General features: G+C 36.4%; 2 protein-coding genes across 3 annotated transcripts in view; one reads left to right on the top strand and one right to left on the bottom strand.

The window, feature by feature from the left end:
- Positions 1 to 10,194, top strand: part of mapk8ip2 (mitogen-activated protein kinase 8 interacting protein 2) — a 60,746-nt gene extending 50,552 nt beyond the window's left edge. Inside the window, exons 9-13 of the mRNA XM_087292966.1 lie at positions 580 to 689; positions 774 to 896; positions 3,812 to 3,882; positions 3,994 to 4,092; positions 7,600 to 10,194. Of these exons, the coding sequence (XP_087149092.1) occupies positions 580 to 689; positions 774 to 896; positions 3,812 to 3,882; positions 3,994 to 4,092; positions 7,600 to 7,672 (476 nt within the window). The 3' untranslated portion in view covers positions 7,673 to 10,194. The remainder of the gene's footprint in view (positions 1 to 579; positions 690 to 773; positions 897 to 3,811; positions 3,883 to 3,993; positions 4,093 to 7,599) is intronic.
- Positions 10,195 to 17,155: 6,961 nt separating this feature from the next.
- The window catches only part of arsa (arylsulfatase A), a 15,018-nt gene continuing 7,751 nt past the window's right edge, over positions 17,156 to 24,422 (bottom strand). Inside the window, exons 5-11 of one of the 2 annotated variants that reach the window (XR_015514300.1) lie at positions 22,038 to 22,162; positions 21,818 to 21,945; positions 20,492 to 20,594; positions 19,445 to 19,949; positions 18,659 to 19,076; positions 18,485 to 18,620; positions 17,156 to 18,434 (exon numbers count right to left, since the gene is read on the bottom strand). Coding sequence is in view for 1 of the 2 variants with exons in the window: in NM_001013543.2 (NP_001013561.2) it covers positions 19,651 to 19,949; positions 20,492 to 20,594; positions 21,818 to 21,945; positions 22,038 to 22,162 (655 nt within the window). In the remaining variant the exon portion in view is untranslated. 2 annotated transcript variants of the gene reach the window in all.

The following is a 24,422-nucleotide window of genomic DNA, read 5'->3' as shown; positions in this document are numbered from 1 at the left end:
TGTGAGGTCTTTGCAGGATTCAGTCTTGTGCTCTTGACCCATTGATGATCACGGCAAACATCTGCTCTGGATACGGTCCAGATCCAAGATTATGCAAACCTCAGGATAAGGAAAGACAGACAGAGTAACATGATTGTAGATGCCATTCAAATTACAGCATCTTTTGGGAAGTGTTCCCCCTCTGGTTGCCTTTCCTTAATGCAAATGCATTTGTGTTTTATGTTTATGTTTAACAAAGAGATGTTTGTTTAATCTAGATTCAAACCAGCATTTCGTGTCTGCTGCATGAAAATCTGTTCCATAGATTGGGTGCCAGATATGAAAAGGACCCACCACCTAGTGCCTATCAACATGCCTGAATGAATCCACATTATTGGCCGAGTAGACGTTTGTGTAAACAAGCAGTTGAGCAGGTGTAACATGATTGCTAATTGTATTTATTGCTGTAAAATAACCCTTTTAATTATCAAGGTGTTCTTCTACTAAGCAGTGTGTTTTGTATTTCGGTGGCCTTCACACTGGTCTCCTTGTTAAAGCGCTTTGTGAGTCAGCGTTGTCTGTATTCATATGTTTCCATAGCAATGAAGAGGAATCCAGCTTGGATGGAAAGTTTCCGAGTGCAGTTCCTTGGGTCAGTGGAAGTTCCTTATCACCAGGGCAATGGCATCCTGTGCGCTGCCATGCAGAAGGTACAGTAAACAGGACGTCTGTGCATTCATTAAGTTTTGTTACATCATATGGTGCAAACAAGAAGTATGGTGTTTGTCTCTCAGATCGCCATGGCCAGGAAGAGGACAGTGCATCTTCATCCCCCTTCTATTTGTGAGCTGGAAATAAGCCTGCAGGGTGTGAAACTAGTCATGAGTTTGGATGATGAGTACGACCTTTCAGGGGAGGTGAGAGAAAGAAAAAATCCAAATTAGAGAACAATTCATGAACACTCACATTATTTTTTTGTTTCAACCTTCATCGGTCTACATTAAAGAGCCCCTATTATGCTTTATAAAAGGTCCTATTTTGGTTTTGTGGGTCTCCAACAACCAGCTGATATGCCTGCAAGGTCAAAAAAGACTTTCATTGTCTTATAATATGCATTCCCAGGTAGCAAAGAATTCTCGCCCAGAGTTGGCATAAAGCTGGCACAGCAGGCATTCTTCCGGGACTGGCATACAGCATGTGGGCCAAATATGGCCTGGGTTTGGCAGAAGTGGCACCGTCTTTAAGGCAGCAGACAAGATGCGGGCCAGATTCGAAATATAGTATTTGGCCCAGTTGTTAAAAAATAATGCGTGTGCCATGTAAGTTTGACCTGTCTTGACCCACATTTAAAATACATTTAAATTATATTTGAGTAAAGAAAAAAAATCTACCAATCAGAAAAAGGCTGCCTATAGTGTACCTAGCGCAATGCTTCGTGGGTTTATTAATTTCATAGCAATCGTGACACACCAACCTATCTGGCCCAGTTCCGGCCCAGTTATGAGTTATTAACTTGGCTGAAACAGATATGATGCATGTTTGGCCCTTGTCTGGAAGCCAGACTTGGTCCAGTCATGTACCGTAATTCATTGCAGCATGTGGGCCAAGCCAGAGCTGGGCCAGAGAAATTTTGCTATGTGGGTTTATTTTTACCGAATTATCCCAGCAACTCCCATATGATTTGTTCAGCGATTTATTGTTCCCAAACCCTCCTTAGCACGAAGCTAATCTGCGCTGATTGGTCCGATGACCCAGTCTGTGGTCATTGGTCAGCGTCGTTCTGCGCAAGATGGAGAGAGACGCCCAAGACGTAGTCCGAGTATACAGTATGTGTGAGCCCAATGCAGTTAAACACCAGCATAATCCTCTATTCTTAAACACAACCCTAAGTAATAACAACGAAGCACATTCAGTATTAATATACACGGTGGCAAAAATTGAACTACTTTTGAAAGTTGACCGTGCCACGTGTGTGAGGAAAAGCTGATGGTGGCCATAGCAACAAACAGCAGGAGATCGCGAACACAAAAAGCATTTAAATCAGTAAAGGAAGAAGCAGGCGTTGCGTTTCCAACATGGTTTTAGATACGATATGTGAAATAGCCCATACAGATTTAACCTGAGAGATACAGTACAAGCAGTGATCTATAACAGATACGTGATTACAAACCACGTGGATCAATTACAAGTTACAACACACAATTAAACACATATTTAGCGAACTATAGCAAATGTGGCAACCATTTTAATCAAACTTCACATTGTGTAGGAAGGAGAAACACTTACAGGATCCGGAGAAAGAAGGAACTAGTCCATATAAACTGTGCAACAGTTACTGACAAAGTCCCAAACATTAGTAGTCTTTGCTAATTCTTCTTTTAATAACAAACAGCCAGCAAATCCCGCTCTACAGGGTCAGTTATTGTATCAATCACCAGAAACATTACAGGAACAAACACAGCACACGAATGGCTGTACTGTGGTGTTGTTGTGAAAATAAACTTTAAACCTTTATTCCCCACAGCCGCATGTCTGGCCATCTCTCAGTGATTGTAATTTTCGTGTGATAATCAATCTCATGATCCCTCGCACTCTGTTAGTGTGTGGAGGGAAAGGTGCGTTCATGTTTTACTGGATCTGGTTGTTCATATTTGACATTGTTTCGCGTCAAGGTCGATACGAACAGGCAAAATATCTGAACAAATGACAAATCATTTAAACTCACTCTCGATCATACCTGTCAACATTGGGATATGAAAATAAGGGATATGCCAATCCACCCCTACCCCCCAGAAAAAAACACCCATATAACTAAACATCTTCATCTGAAGCTGTTTTATTATATATGATAAAATATATTATAATATGTTTTATCATTATTTAACAAAGAAAAAATAAATAATATACATTGACAGCAAATAAATTAGCAGTTCAGTTTATTAAAATTATACAAATATCAAGTTATCAATTGTCATTAATCTTTTCTTCATTTTATAATCTAAGAGCAACGAATGAATCTCTCATTTAGGTGTTTCTTTTGATTAAAGTAATTAACAGAGGTGTCACTTTAAAAATTTGATTGCTTTCCTAATTTGTTTTTGCTCATTAAGGACAAAATTAGTTATGTTTGGAAAAAAACCTTCCTGATCGACATCTTTAGATGTTGTTTAATAATTTTTAATTATGTGTATATGTCTGTTCAAACATGCACCCAAAACCCAGACTTTCGCTCCGCTTCAAATCACGTGTAAAGAATCTGTTGGGGAAACAGCGTCTATTTATCGCTATGGAACGCGTCTGACAGTCTACACGTTTTAAGGATTGCATAGAAGGGGGACGGCACCTAAAACGAAAAAGGCAGGGAATCGAGCCAATTTTCTATTTATTTCAAAGTGTTTTCATGCCTAAATTAAACGAAAGGACAAAACAGACTCACATTTAGGAGCGAGGGGCGTCCCCTGGTGGTTTGGCGGTATGGGTGCGTATATTATTGCCACCCTTTATAGAAAGGTTGGAATTACGGGAGAAGTACAGGAAAATATCTTTACGGTATGATATCGGGATAGAACTGTAAAATACTAGAGAATACCGGGAAAAACAGGAGGGTTGACAGGTATGCTCTTGAGTCCAATCTATATTTTAAAAATCTATATTGCATCTATAAGGTGCATTTTCAGATTTAACCTTCAGCTGGATGTTTTCATTCGTTTAGAGCTGTGTTGCACATTGCATGAAAGGTCATTTTCAAAAACCCATAATAAGGGCTCGTTAAATGCCTAAAATTGATTGCTTTTTTGTAACCGAATGCTATTTCTCTTTCTTCATATCACAGTTCGACAGATGTAGTCACTTCTTCCAAATGAAAAACATCTCATTTTGTGGATGTCATCCTAAAAACAACTGGTAAACACACATGTTCAGCCAATCCTTTTACAACATGCATTTTTGGGTCTTTATCAAATTTAAAATACATTGCCAGCCTAATATTACTTTTCCCTCTCTGTCTTTCTGTAGTTATTTTGGTTTCATCACCAAACACCCGATGTTGAACAGGTTTGCGTGTCATGTTTTCGTCTCTCAGGACTCCATGAGACATGTAGCCGAATGTGTGGGGTGAGTATAATGCTTTTCAACACGACACACAGTCACACTCACAATACACTAACAGAGGAGAGAAGTTTAATGAGAGGGATCATCTTTGCTCCATTATCTGAGTGCTGAATTATTAAAGCTTCCCTCATTTGGATCAGACAGGAGACCTGAATTATGAGTCCTAGAAGGAGGCAGAAAGCTTTGTCACATTACATCATATGACCTTATGAAAATATACATTATTAAATCTTATCATTTTTCACAGATACAGAGGAAAAAGTTTAATAACAGAAAGTATTCATTTGTTATTTTTAAGACAATGCCTTACGCATCTAAAGCAGAATGTTATCGTTTACTACTGTGTGGAGTTGTTACAGTTTAAAAACTAAAAAGTAGGATCAACTTTAAATGATAGTACTAATTTAATTTGTAATAACTGAAATAATACATAGGGTGGCATGGTGGCTCAGTGGTTAGCACTGTCGCCTCACAGCAAGAAGGTCGCTGGTTCGAGTCCAGGCTGGGTCAGTTGGCATTTTTCTGTGGAGTTTGCATGTTCTCCCCTTGTTGGCGTGGGTTTCCTCTGGGTGCTCTGGTTTCCCCCACAGTCCAAAGACGTGCACTTTAGGTGAATTGGATGAACTAAAAATTGTCCGTAGTGAATGAATTGTGTGTGTGAATGTGAGAGTGTATGGGTGTTTCCCAGTACTGGGTTGCGGCTGAAAGGGCATCAGCTGTGTAAGGCATATGCCGAAATAGTTGGCAGCTCATTCCGCTGTGGCGACCTCTGATAAATAAGAGACGAAGGAAAATTAATGAATGAATATAATAATACATTTCCTCAATTTTCTACATTTTGTTGAAAAAACTTATTTTAAATAATATTCATTCATTCATTTTCTTGTCGGCTTAGTCCCTTTATTAATCTGGGGTCACCACAGCGGAATGAACCGCCAACTTATCTAGCAAGTTTTTACACAGCGGATGCCCTTCCAGCCGCAACCCATCTCTGGGAAACATTCACACACACACTCATATACTGTGGACAATTTAGCCTACCCAATTCACCTGTACCGCACATCTTTGGACTGTGGGAAAACCGGAGCACCCGGAGGAAACCCACGCGAAGGCAGGGAGAACATGCAAACTCCACAAAGAAACGCCGACTGAGCCGAGGTTCGAACCAGCGACCTTCTTGCTGTGAGGCGACAGCACTACCTACTGCGCCACTGTCTAGCACCCATTTTAAATAATAATTAAAAATAATAATTTTTGTTGTTAACTGAAGATTTTTAAGTTGATCTAACGGTTTTAATTTTGTGAGAAACTATTACTCAGTTCTTTGTTTCCTTATGTATTTATTAAGTCATAAATGAACTTACAGTACCTACTGTTTTATTTAATATGATTCCTAGTTTATTCCATTCGAAAATACTCAGTTTGTGTTTTGTGTATACGCTGAAGCATATAGCGGACTGGTATACTATAGTATATAATAGTTTAGTTATATATACATTTAAAGTCAGAATTATTAACCCCCCCCCCTGAATTTTTTTCCTTTTTCAAATATTTCCCAAATGATATTTAGCAGAGCAAGGAAATTTTCACAGTATGTCTAATAATATATTTTTTTTTTCTGGAGAAAGTCTTATTTGTTTTATTTTGGCTGGAATAAAAACAGTTTTAAAAAACATTTTAAGGTCAAAATTATTAGCCCCTGTAAGCTATATTTTTTTCTCGATAGTCTACAGAACAAATCATAGTTATACAATAACTTGCCTAATTACCCTAACCTGCCTAGTTAACCTAATTAACCCAGTTAAGCAGTTAAATGTCACTTTAAGCTGTATAGAAGTTTCTAGAAAAATATCTAGCAAAAATATTATTTGCTGTCATCATTATAAAGATAAAATAAATCAGTTATTAGAGATGAGTTAAAACTATAATTTTTAGAGATGTGTCGAAAAAAATCTGCTCTCTGTTAAACAGAAATTTGTGAAAAATAAACGGGGGCTAAATATTTATAAAAGGAAGCTATACAATATTATACTTGTGCACATGCATTTGATTAGTCAGTACTGAAAATAACTGGCGTTAATGATCCAAAACAAACTAATACACGTAATTGAAACATTTAGTTTAAATTTTGTATTTTTTTTTTTTTTTTTGCAATTATTTGAATTTAATTGTATTATCTTTTAATTCCTAAATATGTTTGGTGACTAAAATAATATTTTAATTAATACATCTGTATATATATATATATACTGTATATATATATATATACTGTATATATATATATATATATATATATATATATATATATATATATATATATATATATATATATATATATATATATATATATATATATATATATATATATATAATGGCAACGCAGTGAGGTAGTGCTGTTGCCACACAGAAAGAAGGTCGCTGGGTCGCTGGTTCTAACCATGGCTCAGTTGGCGTTTCTGTGTGGGTATATTATAATTATAATTCTATATTTGCTATTTGCTATGTATTCTATAATTTGAAGCTATTTGTTTTCCAATATTTTTCACATCCCAACGTTGACAGATTGCTAATCAATAAATAGCTATAGTGCTATCTGTTAGGTTTAACGTCAGCTAATGTTATAGAAGGGCATAGATGTTATGGAAAATAGTAATAGTAATGTAACTACCCCATCATTCCTTCCTCAAGCAAATGTGTAAATATTAGATCAATTCAGCAATAATGTTAATTGCATTGGCATATTTATCTGACGTTTTCCCAGCTTGTAGTAGTCGATCAAAAAGCTATTTAGTTTCTTATGACCATACACTAGCAGTGGAATTTACTGCGACGGGGCTTGATCATAATCAAGGGGCTTGATCAAACGTTGATCATATTCTCTTCTGAAAAAAGAAGAGTATCTTTTTCAACAAAAAAATCATCACAGTTACAGCCAGCATCCCACAAAAAGCACTTCGAGCATCATTTTGTGCATTTCGAATTGCAAAATCCAAAAAGCCACACACCATACTGTATATTTTTGACAGCTTTGAATGGATAAATTTTTTTTACCCATTTTTCCATATTAAAATATTATGGTGGGTCTTGAGATTGAATTACTTGCCTAGTGCGGTCCCGGAATAAAAAAAATTGGGAATCCCTGGTTTAGAATCTACCTAAAATTATTTAAACGTGTTTTTAAATTGTCTATGCTTATGGATGGATCAATAGATACATTAATCAATTATAATTATTTGCATAGTTTATAACCCACATATAAATCAATAAAGCATAAAATAAAAAAATTCTCTACTCGTTCTTTTTGAACACACATCACACATGTACAATCATAAAACAGGTTGCCAACAGGATATCACAGGACAATTTTCACCTGCTTAGAACTCAGCTTCTTGTGAAATCCTGCTATTTTTAGCGACACAGGACTGTAAACCCATGTTCAGGATATGTACACACACACATTCCACACTTACTCTACATTCTGATGTCTCTCTGTGTGTGTGCTTGTTTTAGACGGGCCTTCCAGGAGTACTACCAAGAGCACTTAGAATACGCCTGTCCTACCGAAGACATCTACCTAGAGTAAAAGAGGAGAAAAAGTCACTGCTGTCCCTCACGACAGATGTCTGTTCCTGGGCTCGAGACGCCTGGAGCCTTCTCTAATGTAACATAGGCTTCATCTCTTAATTCTCTCCCTCAGTTTCTCTCGTTCCTTCGACAAGAACTGAGCTCAAATCCTCTACATAGGCTCTTAGTGGTCTGTCTGTTCATTTCAACGTTTAACCATTCAGTTTCTTCTCCTCATTGAGACGGATTGCTTGTTCATTTGACTTTTCTACTATATAATTAGGGACATGGTTTCAGGGCGGATACATTGGTTCCTTTTTTTCCTTTTTATAATATAGTCCTGGTTTAGAAATGGCAAACTTCACATGTTTGAATGCATGGCTTTGAGGGTTATGCTCACAAACACACACACAAACATACGACAAATGTTTAAAAGCGAAAGGCGATCACAGGTTTGAATCTGAAGACCAGGATTGTTTGTAAATATGTATTTGTCCGATTCTGATACATTGCTGTACTGGGTTTGTACTTTGAAACAAACAAACAAACAAAAAAGGACAAGGCAGTAGGACGTGACCTGGAGTCGTCGATAGGTCTACAGATTGTCTGTTCCAATGTAGTAGAAGATTTAATGTACGTTTCTGATTTTACCGCGGTGTAAATACTGTACAATTAGGGACGGTTGTAGTTGAATACAGATGCTTCGTTACATCATGGTATGCAAGTATCCTGCTCCATCTGTCTGCGAATGAAACGTGGGACTGATTGCAGGTTTGCCGGCTGAGGGAATGTGAATCTGGCGGTGGTTTGATATCTATATTTTTTGTCGGACGATATATAGGAACAAAATTGATTGCGATAAACAATATTAACGCATACCTCCCAACCTTTGTCCCTGAAAATCCAGGAGACAAGGCAGTGGGTTAGGTTTGGGGGGTGAGGTGTCTGAATAACACAGTTGAAATTCGGGTACTGTACTGTGGTGTCAGTAACTACTATGAATCGTGTTTCGGGCCGCCGCTACGATCGAATCCTATACTAATGTTGGCAAGGTTTTCACAGACCATACCAAAAATGCTGAGGGTCAGGTTGGGGGGTCTGGATGGTTGAAATAATGGGAGTTTTCCGGGAGAAATAACAAAACGGGAGGGTGGCGGGAGATGGGTCTGAAATATGGAACACTCCCGGGAAAATTGGAATGTTGGCAGGTATGCATTATTGTCATTTTAAAACCATTTTGACACTATAATAGAATCAGAATGCAAGTACACTCTTACAGTGAACACATAATATTTTATTCTTAAGAATATTTGATTTATTTATAGTCATTTTAACAATTTAATATTTAGTAATTGAAATCAGAATGTGAAAACCGATATGCTAAACAAATAAAAAATAATAATACTAAATGTAAAGGTAAACAAAACTAGAAAAAAAGTTGTCAGGCACCCACATGAAAATATACTGTAGTAATTTATAGTAAATTGACACAGATGTCAAAAAACATCAAAAATGTCAATCGAGTCGGCTCCAATAGCCTAGTGGTTAAGTGCGCTGACATATGGCTCCAAGGTGCTCAAGGCGATCCGAGTTCGATTCCTGGCTTGAGGTCCTATGCTAATCCTTTCCCCTCTCTCTGCTCCCAATGTTTTCCTGTCTGTCTTTCACTGTCCTATCACATTAAAGGTAAAAACTCCTAAAAATTGATTATTAAAAAAATAATAATAATGTCAAATCGAATTGACGTCAAAACCTCCACGTCCATTTAATATCCACACATTGATGCTTCTTTTATAGCCAAAATAAATAAAGGAAAAGTATTGTAGCTGGAAGGGCATCCACTGCGTAAAACATGCTGGAATAGTTGGCGGTTCATTCCGCTGTGGTGACCCCTGATAAATAAGTGACTAAACTGGAGGAAAATGAAATAATAAATTAATTTACACTTTATTTTACGTTCCCAAGGATTTTAAATTGCCTTGATGTCGAAATGACATCAAACTGACATCTAACATTGGTGTTAAAAACACGGTAAAACGCCTGTAATCAATTTTTGAAATGTAAGATGAGTTGTATTTTTGACATTTTTTTTTATGTCACTTTAACATCAAGATGTCCTCCAGAAAGTAGACACTAAAAATAATTTAAAATATCAAACATTTAAAAGTATAAAGCTACAGTCACACTGCACTTTTCGCCCCATAAACTTCCATTTAAGCGAATGCCACAGACCGGAAACGCAAGCTCAAGCGACAGGTTTCACAGTTCAGAGGGATACAGAATATAAACTTGGTGAACTCTGACCTGGGAAATTGCATCACATAACTGCATGAGATTAATTAAGGATCAAAACATCTCTGGACAGAAAATTTAAATATGGACCAATCACTTACTCTTGTTTAATCTTGCCCCTTTTCACAGCGCTGTAAGACTGAATTTCACCTGCTCAAACTCCGCAGCATTACTCAACATTAAATGTAGTTTATTTTCCAAAGATTTTAATATTTCCTGTTTAATTTAATAGATTTTATTGAGCCCAAAGTAATGACTATCATATAATTGTACCTTTGATTACAAAAGACAAGCTAGGGTTGAGGGTTGAAAATTTAATAAATTGTTAAAACTGTAGTTACAAATGTATTTAGTGAAAAATGAAAAGTATTACTTTTTAATTTGGGGTGAAATATTACTCTTGATCAATTTTTTTATGATTAATCTGGTTGGCAATGATACAGCACAGAATTTCAGGCAAATAATAGCTCTCCATCTCTCAAACCTGACAGCCTCTCTTTAGACCACCGTCTGCTGTCATCATCATCGTCTGACTGAATTGATGCTTTCAGCTTTAACGTCAGAGACATCCACCTTTAATGCTTTGATTTTCATTAATAGCATTCAGTGAGATGTGATGCTTATCGACAGTCACCAAAATGAGTGAAAATCTGCCCCAGTTCACTTGGAAAAACATTAATTCCAGGATTATTTTGCTTCATATTAGACTGATAAACAATAAAATGCCGCCTCTGTCCTGCAAGTAGATCGGTGAATCTCATTTATGCGTTGTGATTATATAATAAGCTCAGGACACTAGAAAAGGATTGCATCTTCCTGTTTGTTCAGCTCTCGCACGCTAAACCAGTCCTTGTCCTGACCTTGACCAGCACTGCTGAGACTGAACTGAGCAGATCCTCCCCCTGCTGGCTTCACACAATAATTACTTCAATAATATTTATCTCATTCAGGTCGAGGAATACAATCCAAGGCCTTGCGTCAGCTCACTATCAAACACATTCAGTACATTTTACAGCAAAATTACATGATTGATATTTTAAGAAAATGAACCAAATAAATACTATTAAATCGCTTGAGTAAAATATTAATATAGTGTTATACATGAATTACATGTAGAAAGACTATTATTACGTATAAAGATGCATTATTGCCTATATTAACTTGCTATTATTTCCCTCATTATAAATGAATTTATTGTATAAATTAAACCTGTCCAATTTAGTTTGTTCAGCAAGGCCAGCAAACGAGTAGCCTATCTGCTATATTGACTCTGTCAGAACAATAATGACTGATCATTAGGGCCAGACAGAATCTGCGGACGTTTTTTTGCTATTTCTGTGGAGATATCGGCGGATTTATGTGTAATTATTTTAGGAGTATCATAACTAAAACCTTTATATATATATATATATATATATATATATATATATATATATATATATATATATATATATATATATATATATATATATATAATATCTTTTTAACTTAAATTTTTAAAATGCAAATCCAATTAGATTCAATTTATTTGGTAAAAAAAAAAGCAAGTTTGTCACATAATATATCTAGTAAAAGACAGAAAATATTACTGTACAAACTGCATTGTATATAAATCAGATGAACATTTTCACATTAGTCAATAATTTCACTGAAATTAATAAAAAAACTGAATAAATATAGATGTACACATATTTGCTTAAGTAAATAAACAGAATTAATGATGGGCTAAAAATCTGCAGAAAATCTGCGAAAATCTTTGCGCACAGGATCCGGGTGGGCCTACTGATTATCTATGATGACTGATAGAAAACTGTTCAGTCTATTATATTGAACGCCGATCGGAAACGATGATCCCCATTCCACCATCTCGATCGCAATACTTTCGAAATAGTATACACGATTGTTTATTGTGTACAATATTTATTAACAATATATATAAAATTATATTGATGACGATGTCCGAGAAGACGTTAATAACATTAACATTCGTCATAAGCATATATGGTTTGCCTAGATCGTGTGTGCTGGATTGTGTGTGCCTGAAACGTGTGGTTCTGCCAACACAATCTCACGGCAATTTGTAACTTTTTGATTTAGTGGTTAATTCGTATGAATTCGTACGATCTGATTCATACATTTTAGTACGATTTGCTCATCCCCCAATGACAGTTGGGTTCAGGGGTGGGGTTAAGTGCCATGCCTCCTTTTTAAAATCTTACAATTTCGTACGACTGAACTCGTACAAATTCGTACGAATTGGCCACTAAACTGGCAAAACACAAAATACTTACGTTTTCTCGTGAGATCAGGCTGGGCTCTGCGGGCCTGCAGCTGGATATTATTGAGCTATAGCTGTGGTTCTATTGAATTTTAATCACCTGACATCACCACCTAAATCTAACCTCTTATGATGTTGTGTGCATGAGGTCAATTTGCCAACCAAATAAATCAAGAAGCGGATCAAAACATTCTGTATGCTAGTGCAGTGGTGCAGTAGCATGTTAAATGGAAAACAAGCCAACATTCCTCCAGCAGCCTGCAATCTGTTCCTATGTATCCGCGTTCATTTGTGACGGTGACACTCTCACAGACGGACTTTCTGTTTTAAATGTGAATTGTTTTCGGGTAGATTGCTGTAAATATTCTAGAGTCAGGATCGCCATACTGTGTCCTTTCTGTTGAGTATGTTATTGAGATAAATATGTAAATTTAAAAGAAATGATGATAATAATAATATTAATATGTTGATGATAACAATCTCACAACCAAAAGCCAACTGTGCTGGGGTGAAAAGATATAAATAGCTTTCAATTAGTATTTGTATCTTTCCTTTATCTGCTTTACACTGGTAAACATCAGCTGTCGGACGTGTGCTCATCATGCAGTCGCTGACGTTTCAACATACATTCACAAGTATGTCCAAATACGCCATTAATCGTTGCAGTTAATGGGTCAGATCAGCAATTTGTCTCTCATTTATTAGCAAACACCAATCATTTACTTCAATCGGAGCTCTAAATCCTCAGTTATGACTGTTACATGGCATTTCTCTGTGTGTTCATATGATAAATGAATATCTGATCTATTTTAGCCTTCACTTTTAGCGATTTGTAGTGACAAATTGGCTGTGAAACACCTAACACATTGAGGCAGAGCATCTAATACATAAGCTTGGGTAGCTGAAAAACAATTACAGGAAATACAAAGATCTGGACTTAAACGTACATAATTCAGTCCTTCACTGTATAACGGAAACAGCTTCAGTATGACAAAACTATGTATCTTGTATCTTTAAAAATGACAACTTGTAAAAAAACGACAAAAAAAATCTCACTGCCTTGTCATGGATTTGGTCTTATGAATAAAATACTATATGCTTGATGTCACCAAAGCGTTTCTGAGTTTGTTTGGTCAAGGTGAGACGTCGCTGGTTGTTGGACTGATAATAATGGACAAAGGCAACTCTGTAAGTTTTCTTTGTCATCTTTTCATATTTTATATAAGTCAGAATTATTAGCCCCTTTGATGTTTTTTTTTTCTTTTTCCCAAATGATGTTTAACAGAGCAAGGAAATTTTCACAGTATGTCTGATAATATTTTTTCTTCTGGAGAAAGACTTATTTGTTTTATTTTCGCTAGAATAAAAGCAGTTTAAAAAAAAAAAACTATTTTAAGCTTAATATTATTAGCCCCTTTAAGCTATTTTTTTCTTATAGTCTACAGATCAAACCATCATTATACCCTAATCTGCCTAGTTAACCTAATTAACCTAGTTAAGCCTTTAAATGTCACTTTAGGATGTATAGAAGTATCTTGAAAAACATCTAGAGAATTATTATTTACCGTCATAATGGCAAAGATAAAATAAATCAGTTATTAGAAATGAGTTATTAAAACTATTGTGTTTAGAAATGTGTTAAAAAAATCTCCGTTAAACAGAAATTGGGGAAAAAATTAGGGGGCTAAAAATTTAGAGGGGGCTAATAATTCTGACTTGAACTGTATATTTCAAGCTTTGCTTTTTGTTATACATAAAATCGACATAAATAATCCTTTTTTATGATTACTCCTACCTGTTTTGTGTGCTTCAGTGGTTATATGTATTTGTAATCAACAAATGGCGAGGCAGTGGCGCAGTAGGTAGTGCTGTCACCTCACAGCAAGAAGGTCGCTGGGTCGCTGGTTCAAACCTGGGCTCAGTTGGCGTTTCTATGTGGAGTTTGCATGTTCTCCCTGCCTTCACGTGGGTTTTCTCTGGGTGCTCCGGTTTCCCCCACAGTCCAAAGACATGCGGTACAGGTGAATTGGGTAGGCTAAATTGTCCGTAGTGTATGAGTGTGTGTGTGTGAATGTGTGTGGATGATTCCCAGAGATGGGTTGCAGCTGGAAGGGCATCCGCTGTGTAAAAACTTGCTGGATAAGTTGTCGACTCATTCTGCTGTGGCGAACCCCGAATTAATAAAGGGACTAAGCTGACAAGAAAATGAATGTAATCAACAAAAATAAGTCCCAAAAATGTGTGGCAAAAGGTCATTATATTAAGACTGAGTAAAGAATAATAAAACTATAAATAAAAATAATAAAAGTACTAAATAACTAAAATGAGCTTCATGTAACACAAAAAGTGTAGCATGTTTTAAAATCTTTAAGGAGACGCTATTTTGCATTATAAAAGCAAAACATTTTGGTTTTGAGGGTCTCCAACAACCGGCTGATATGCATGCACGGTCAAAAAACACTTTCATTGTCTTATAATCTGCATTTATTTTTACCCGACTATCCCAACGACTCCTACATGAATTGTTCAGTAATTCATTTGTTCCCAAACCCCTTCTTAGCCCGTATCTGCACTGATTTGCCTGATTACCCAGTCTTTTGTGATTTGGGTTCAGTGCGAGACGGAGAGAAATGCCCAACACAGCTATGAAGTAGCACACAGAGTATGTGAGAGCCCAATGCAGTTAAAAACCAGCATATAGCCTACTCTCTTAAATCTAACTCCAAGTAATAACAATGACACACATTTAGTATTAATCAACACAGTGGCAAAAGTTGAACTATTTTGAAAATTGACCGTCTGTGAGGAACAGTTGATAGTGGCCGTATCGAAGGCAAACAACAGAGGATCGCGAGTTCAGAAAAGCATTTAAATCAGTAAAGGAAGAAGCACTCGTTGTGTTTCCAACATGGTTTTGGACACAATATGTGAATAGCCACATACAGATTTAACCTGAGAGATACAGCACAAGCAGTGATCTATAATAGATAAGTGTTTACAAGCCATGTGCGCCGATTACAACTTATAACACACAATTAAACACATATTTAGCAAACTACACAAAGTGAGGCGAGAGGAAGAAGAAACTGGTCCATATGAACTATGAAAGTTACTTACGAAGTCCCATAATGGCCAAGGAATCCCACGATGCAGCATAGGTTATTGTATCAAAAATCTGAGAAAAGACAGGAACAAACACAGCACTAGGTTGGATTTGCTGTAGTGTTGTTGTGAAAATAAACTTTAACCCTTTTTACCCAGCAGCCGAATCTCCATCTGTCAGTGATCATCATCTTCACGTCATGATCAGTTCTGTGGTCCCCCGTGCTCCGCCAGTGTCTAGAGGGAAAGGCGCATTCACATTTTACCAGATCTGGAAGTACATATTTGGTGATGTACTGAATCGACGCGTTCAGGCAAAAGATCCGAACCCTACACGATTCATTTATTCGACTCTGAGTCGACTATTTTGCTAAAGAATTAATAGTCTTAATCTAATAGTGCACTTTCAGATGTAAACCTCAGCTGGATGTTTTCACTTAAAGCTGTTACACACTGCCTGGAAGCTCATTTTCAAAAAACTTTAAATATCTCATACAAAAATTATGCCTATTTTTAGGGTCTTCAAGCTTGTAAACATTTTTTCTCCAACTCATCTGTGGTCAGAAAAGACCTGAATGCATTAGGAGAGTTAATATATAAAAATAATATTATTTATTCAGGGTCAGCCCTGTACATTCAGGGGCCCTCAGCAGAAAACAATCGGGGCCCTATACTCTGATAGTAGAGTATAGCTATTGCAAACCGGCCCACAATGATTTGAATGCTTATTAAATACAATCAATAACACAGTAAAGGAAAGCTTAAAGAGTTGCTACAGTTCTTCTGTTTAATAACGGTCTGAATGATTTGGACATTTTAAAACACCACTGTTTAAGTCAACTAGCAGCTTCAAAAATGTAGAATTAACATGTAGTCTTTAATACAAGAGACCTGTGATCTCTACTTTGTGTCTTTTTAGAGCAGGGGTGTCAAACTCAATTCCTGGAGGGCCGAAGCCCTGCACAGTTTAGTTCCAACCCTGCTCCAACACACCTACCTGTAGGTTTCAAACAAGCCTGAAGGACTCAATTAGTTTGATCAGGTGTGTTTAATTAGGGTTGGAGCTAAACTGTGCAGAGCCGCGGCCCTTTTGGAACTGAGTTTGACACCTGTGTTTTAGAGCAATGGTCAACAACCTTTTATAGTCCAATATCCCTAACCTCTGCCTTGTAGGGCAAGATTCACCAATAAAAATAAATCTTTTTCATTTCCATTTTTAGCTTGAGACCTTTAATTGAAAATGTTAACTATGCAAAAGCACAAGTTTAACCTACTTTAAACTTTTTCATTGATGCAACCAAGAAAATCCTTAAAGATGTGTCTGAAAAAAGATTGGGGAAAAAGATTGGTAAAATGATTTTCAATTGTACTTCACCTACAACATTAGTATTTTATAAAGGAGCTTCTTCTCAAAAATCTGCTACTCATTATGAATATAAAAATGTTATTGAGCTTATTATTTTGATGTTAGAAAATGCTAAAAAAAGAGATATGTTTTCCATAATAAATTTAATTTAAATGATCTGTTATTTAAAACACATGAATTAGATATAATTATGATGATTAGGAATAATTAAACACTATATTTATTATATTTACATTGTAGGAAGGATGTCCTTTGAATATTGTATTGACCAACTAATTTAAGCAGTCAAAAAAAAAATATTTGCAATGTTTAATTTTTAATAAGCAGTCTAAAAGTTAACATTTCATAAATTTTTTCATGATTAGGAATACATGATTGTAAATCAATTAACAATTGCATTACCATTCAGCTAGTATAGGTAGGACATGTATGATGAGGAGGAACAGAATAACTAAAAACCTGTGTTATTTTAAATTATTTTATTTCTAAAAAAAAAAAAATCACTTCATAATTAAGATTCAGCATTAAACACAGACTAGCATTCTTTTGATTAACTTCAAAAGACAGTATAAAACAAACACTTGTGTCAACATTCAATAAACATTTACTTATTACTTTATACATCACAGTAGCTCCTCTTTTCCCTCTGAAATCACTGTTACAGCTATTATAATACACTATTCTTATATCAGGCTTTCTTATACAGTAGATGAATGAGATAATTACTATAACACTGGTTTATATATATATAAAAAAATCATAGCTTCATTCTGAGCATTGACAAGAATAGTCAGCAAGAATCATAATTAAAAAATTCAGTCACTTCCCTTTTAACAAAGAATGAGATTCAGTGCGGATCAGCAAAGCTCGACTTTCATAAGTTTGCTTCTTAAAGAAAATGAATGGCCTCTGTTAAACACAATCAGTCTTTTGGTGAACTGCAGTGTAGGGATGTAATGATTCACTGAACTCGATTCGGTTCAATTTAGGATTTGGATTTCACGATTCAATTTTCTTCAATCAGAACACATTTCACATGGCATGATTATAATCATCACATCTGTGATTCTCTCAGATCATGTCTTTGATAGTTCACACTGTGAGGTTGTTACTCACGTGAATGAGCACCGATTTGTCTGTGATTTCAGGCATTTGTCTGCGATTTCTCAAAACCTGTCGGCGACTCAAAATCAGGGCTAAGATCATTCAATCAGCATAAAAGCGCAGTGAATAACAGAGTACCACATTTTTTAAAATTCCTATTTGCTGAGATAATAAATTAAAAACTACAATGGTGTTATCTAGACTTTCAGAAAAAGTAAACAAATAAAAGTAAATAGTGTGAGACTGATAACTGAGGCAGAACAGAGAACAACCTTATACATATGGCCCGTTTACACTGAGTGATACGGTTCGGTAGGGGTTAGTACATCCTAATGTCCGTTTACTTCAAAAGGTACCAAAAAGCAAACTATCCCATACTGCTTTTTGGCTACATAAAGGCAGAGCTAGACGCGCAGATGAATGCTTTTGATTTACAGAGAAATGTCAATAGCGCATATGTAACCCTGCTGGTCCTACACCACCCAACCCGCTCCGAGCTGGTATCAAAGCAGCACTCTTCCACATGGGAGTCGGTTGCTCTACCAAGGAGGCTAAAGACCATGACCTCTAGCGTTTGTCACTAGAGCACCTTTAGAGGTCAGTGGAGTGAGGTTAACATTACAGCACTTACTAGCTGGCCTCCAGTACACTCACCCCCCTAAACCTCACTCCCAACCGGTTCACGGCACCAATGTAACCCCACCGGTCCTACACCGCCCAACCCGCTCGGAGCTGGGATCAAACCAGCGATCTTCCGCAATGTCAGACAGTTGCTCTACCAAGGAGGCTAAAGACCATGGCCTCTAGCGTCTGTTACTAGGGCACCTTTAGAGGTCAGAGGAGTGAGGTTTGCTGCACAGCACTTATTAGCTGGCCTCCGTTACACTTACACAAGCCAGGAGAATGAAAACAAAGAAAGTGCCATTTTTAAATACCCAGCCATAACAAGCCATGGTTCACCGAACTCAAACAAATCTTTTCGTAGCCTTAATGAACAGCCATGTCCTGCCGTGTCTTGTTTTTGTTTTAAGAGGCCGTCTTAAAGCGCGAGTAATTTCACTTTCTCCAGAGAGCTTGTGTGCGCTCGCTGCGCATCTATATCTGAAATAGCGAACTTCTTCAAGCTGATGATAATAACATGCGTGTGATTATTGAAGTGCCTCTTACTGTCCTGTACATACAATCAGCGTTACAAACACCTTGCATTAGGTCATTCGATTTTTTGTAATTTGACGCAAAGATGATATAATACATGCATATATACATATAAATGTTCATAAGCTTAAAATATGGGCGACGCAGTGGCGCAGTGGGTAGCACATTCGCCTCACAGCAAGGAGGTCGCTGGGTCGCTGGTTCGATGTGGAGTTTGCATGTTCTCCCTGCGTTCGCGTGGGGGTGCTCCGGTTTCCCCCACAGTCCAAAGACATGCGTAAAGGGGAATTGGGTAGGCTAAATTGTCCGTAGTATGACTCATACACACACACGTATGAGTGTGTGTGTATGTGTGGATGTTTCCCAGAGATAGGTTGCGGCTGGAAGGGCATCCGCTGCGTAAAAACTTGCTGGATAAGTTGGCGGTTCATTCCACTGTGGCGACCCCAGATTAATAAAGGGACTAAGCCGACAAAAAAATGAATGAATGAAGCTTAAAATATTAAAAACTTTCCAGGATTTAAGATACTGATGACTGTTAAATGCATCATAACAGTCTTGTAAAAAAAAAAAGATATCACTATTTGTTAGGCATCTCAACCGATATGAATAAATTTTCAACTGCATTCATCGTTACATCCCTACTGTAATGTTATGTTACTGTGCTGTATAATGTTGGCATCTGGCAGTGTGCGGGCCATTAAAGTGCAGAATTGCAGCGGCAGCATTCAGGTTTCGGTCTGCAATTAGGAATGCAGCAGGGCTCGAGTAAAGAGTCAATGCCTTTGGATATCTGACTCTCTCCAAACACCATAGACGCCTCAAACTGCTGCTTGACAGCCTGGATTTGCTTGCGGACAGCGTCCCATTGATCGCCGTCAAGGTTATAGTTTTCAGACGGGTCTGTTTCCAGGTTAAAGAGTAAAGGGGGGTCGTGATACTTGAGGAAGGCCAGTAATGAGCAGCTGTTGTCCGGGGTTGACTCGCTGTGAGCTGCGCCTGAATTATGGGTCAAAAGACATACAGTTGAAGCTCTCCTGTCAAATTAAATTCTATTTCAAATATTTCCCAAGTGCTGTTTAACAGAGATTTTTTTTCTAAACATAATAGTTTTAATACCTAAAATCTAGCAATTGATTTATATTTGCTAGTTATTTAGCTAGATGCTAATTAAAGCATTCAGCTTAAAGTGCCATTTAAAGACTTGACTAAGTTTAACTAGGCAGTTTATTGGATGACAGTAGTTTGTTCTGTAGCCAATCGAAACAAAAAAAATCCTAAGGGGGAAATAATATAAAAAAATAATTAGCAATCTTTTTGTTCTAGCCAAACTAAAAGAAATAAGACTTCCTCCAGAAGGAAAAATATCATATGAAGTACTGTGAAAATGTCCTTGCTGTGTTTATCATCACTTGGAACATATTTGAAAAAGAATGAAAGTTTCACAGGAGGGATAATAAACTTGTTTAACACTGTATCAGATATAGGATATATTCTAATATGGATGGTTTATTTATAGGGTGCAAAAATGGTGTACTTACCCCGAGTGTAGTAATGTGCTTTGAAATTTTCCCATCTCACTGCAAACACACCATACTTCACACTTGGATCAGTGGGGTAGTAAAACATGGTCTGTCTTTTACTCTGAAATGACAGTAACAAGGCAAAAATGGCTTATTTCCTCAACTTTGTATATATATATATATATATATATATATATATATATATATATATATATATATATATATATATATATATATATATATATATATATATATATATATATATATCAGAAACATTGAATCCCTCACACTATTCAAATCAAGACTCAAAACCCACTCATTTAAGATGACATTTAATACTTAATTTGGACTATTGCTGTGCATATTTTATTATTTTTCTAGTTGTTGTATTTTTCTTTTTGATTGTACGGGGTCCTTGAGTTGCTAGAATGCTGCCTTTAAATAAAATGTATTATTATTATTATATATATTTTTTCATTAAAATTTTTTTACCATTATTTACAGTACAGAAGACACCCTCTGAAATGTCATTCAGCATAACAACAGTTTGCATCCTCTATTATCCTGATAGAAACCAGATTAAAAAAAAAACAATTATCACTGTTTTCATAAACATATTAAGCAGCAAAACTAATAATACTAAACAATACTTCTTGAAAACCAATTAAGCTTATTAGTTTTATTTCTGAAAGATCATTTGACACTGAAGACTGGGGTAAAGATGCTGAAATCACAGCGTTAAATCACTCATCATTAAAATCAACAGATATTTTAAATTGTATGTATGTATCAGCAGCAATGACTATCTTCATGACAAAACCTATACTAAATATAGCTGCAACAAGCATTTAAGGGGCCAAACAGTTCAGAGACATGATGACCAAAGCAATCCAGAAATCAACAAAGTTAGTAAGGAGCGTCAGACCAAGTGAAACAATGATGTTTGAATACATTTTAAAATGTACAATATGCAATCATAATGTGTTTTTAATAAACATTAATTGTACAAAAACCCAATACAAATAACAACAATACTGAAAAGAGTCATATACAATCCTTTAGTTTAAATAATGATAATTATTTTTAAATTCCTCCAGAAGACACCTTTTAAAACATTTCCCTTTAAAATATTTGTCAAATATAGCATCAAAATAAAACGCACAAGTAGGTTTTTCTTCTTATTGCATATTTATAATAATATATTTAATATTTTGTAAAATTATTATAATTTTTTAAATAATAATGGAGAATTTTCAGACAGGAAAAACAAAACTAAATCTTCCAAAGCTAACTCAAAATATATTTTCAGGCCTATAACTTTATTTCCATAGTTTGGTCTCGTACCGGTCCGAGGTTGAACAGGATGTCTGTCATCTCCACCCCATCCAGCTGCACCTCAGGTAAGGGAGCTCCGGCCAGTTTGGCGAAGGTAGGCAGAATGTCCAAAGAGCTGGCCAGAGCACGAGTGACACCTTTGAGTGATGGGAAAGCATACAAACACAACGTCCTGCATTCATAACCACAGAATTTATTTTAGCTGCATGCAGAATGTATCTCTCAGCACCTGGTTTGATGAATCCAGGCCAGTGCGCGATGGCCGGCTCTCTCATTCCTCCTTCATATGTTGTGCCTTTACCACATTTCATCAGTCCTGCGTTCCCCCCACGAGACTTGCGCATCAGCTCTGGCCTGCAGTGGAAACACAGCATGTCAATAATTATTAAAGACTAAAAATGTTTCACCTACTTATACTTACTTGTTTTGTCTCGTTTTTAGCCCAAATATTGTAAAATTCTTAAAACAAGAAGGATTTTATAGACACGCAAAAATACTGTTTGGTTTTTAAGATAATGTGCCAGAAATAGGCGAGTTTTTCCTTTGAACAAGCAAACTAATCTGCCAGTGGGGTGAACAAAATAATCTAATGCCTTAAGGGAAAACAAGATTAATTTGCTTGCCCCATTGGCAGATTATTTTGATTGTTTTAAGGAAAAACTCACTTCATGTTGACATCTTGGGTCAGTTCTTCGGATGTGGATTAATCAGTTAGCTGGATTTGGTTATTGACAATTTGACATGATCCAGGATCGTTTCGTTCTTCAAAACTGATCTGAGAGTTGTTGTCATAGCAACAGTCCTGGTAGCTCAAACCTGGTCGGGAGCAGGTTTAATTCATATAAACAGGATTAGATCAGCTCAGTTCAAGCAGAGATAATACAGAAAGTATGTACCGAATTCTGATATTTTCTTACAGTAGTAGTTATATACACTTGGGAAAATAGTAAATATTTTTTAACTATATATATATGTATATATATAGTTATTAATTAAATAAAGTTGTATATATTATTAAAACTTATGCAATCTGCACCCCGAAATGAAAGTACAAGACTTGTGCAGACACCTTTACCAATATCAAAATGCTTCAGTAAACATCCAATTATTCATTACACCGATTATTAAAACGGCTACAATGATACTACTATGGCTACTATAATAAGGAAAATCCGCTCTGGTAAAACTAAATAAATTGATTTTGACACATGAAAGGGCCAAAGCATGCAGCTTTTTATCATATTTAACAAACCATTAATTTTCTGTAATTTTGCTCACATGGATAATTGAATATTAGTTATAAGATGTCATTACGCATCTGTGCCGTCAGCCAATCGTTGCATTGCTGATCATGATTTTGAGCATCGATAGGTCTGTCCTTCACAACACACACAGGGATCTCAGATCAGTTCATCCAGATGAACAGATCCAGGATCTGCCAAATCATCTTAGATCATTTAAGCGAGGTATGAAGAACAGACCCCTTATTTCTTAAAAACAAAACTGTATTTTTGCTCATCTAGAAAATGCTTTTTGATTTAAGATTATTACAATATTTGGACTAAAAGCAAGACAAAACAATATAAGAAAATCATATTTTGCAGCGCATCTGTAATCAGTATTTTATCATTAATAAGTGACGTAGCGACAGACTCTAGAGACCATGTTCCTTAATTTCCTTGTTAGAGCAAAGGACTCCCATGCACAGAATTGCGGGTTCAATCCCAGATCAGAGCAGGTAGTGCATTTTTTGTGTACGGCCATACATCCTAAGTGCTTCACAATCATGAGAGGGGTCTCTCCACACCACCACCAGTGTGCAGCATCCTCTTGGATGAGAGCTATGATCCAATTCGGTGGATGGGGATGATTGGGAGGCCATGATGGGTAAGGGCCGATGGAGGGAGTTTCGATCCCAGATCAGAGCAGGTTGGGTGCAGTAGGATTAGCGGTTTACATGTGGAGGCTTGTCAGGGATGGGAGTGAGGATTAGGGTGGTGAGTGTAATTAAGGCCAGCTAGCCAAGTGCTATACAGGTAAACCTCTAACCTCTGACCTGTAAAGGTGCACTAATGACAGATGCTAGAGGCCATGGACTTTAGCCTCCTTGTTAGAGCAACCGACTCCCATGCACAGAATCGCTGGTCCGATCCCTGCTTAGACCAGGTTGTTTGCAGTAGGACCACTGGGTCACAAAATATTTTTTATGATGATTTAGTTTTTATTTTCTTCATTAACTTAACAGTACAATGAGTTTACAATTTTGTACCTCCTTTTAACATCCCATTTCCCTCCCCAACAGCGGCAGTGGCTGTCATTAGATGTTGCTTTAATAAATCCAGTAAATACAGATAAATAATATAAGACTCAATAAATAATCAAAAAACACACACATACAGAACATAATAATAGTAAAAATAAATAATAAAACATTACATAAATACAATAATAATAATACATAAATAAATCAAATAAGATAACTACACTTTTACTGTGCGTCTCACCACAGGCGTCACATTAACAAGATAACTATTAACGAGATCTCAGAAGAACTCAACTATTAAGTATGTTTTCTTTTACAGATAAAAAGGCCCCAAAACTAGATCTAACTTTA

The sequence above is a fragment of the Danio rerio genome, chromosome 18 (assembly GCF_052040795.2).
Source record: "Danio rerio strain M-AB ecotype USA chromosome 18, GRCz13ab, whole genome shotgun sequence".
Taxonomy (NCBI): Eukaryota; Metazoa; Chordata; class Actinopteri; order Cypriniformes; family Danionidae; genus Danio; species Danio rerio.
This window is presented reverse-complemented; position numbering and strand designations above follow the sequence as displayed.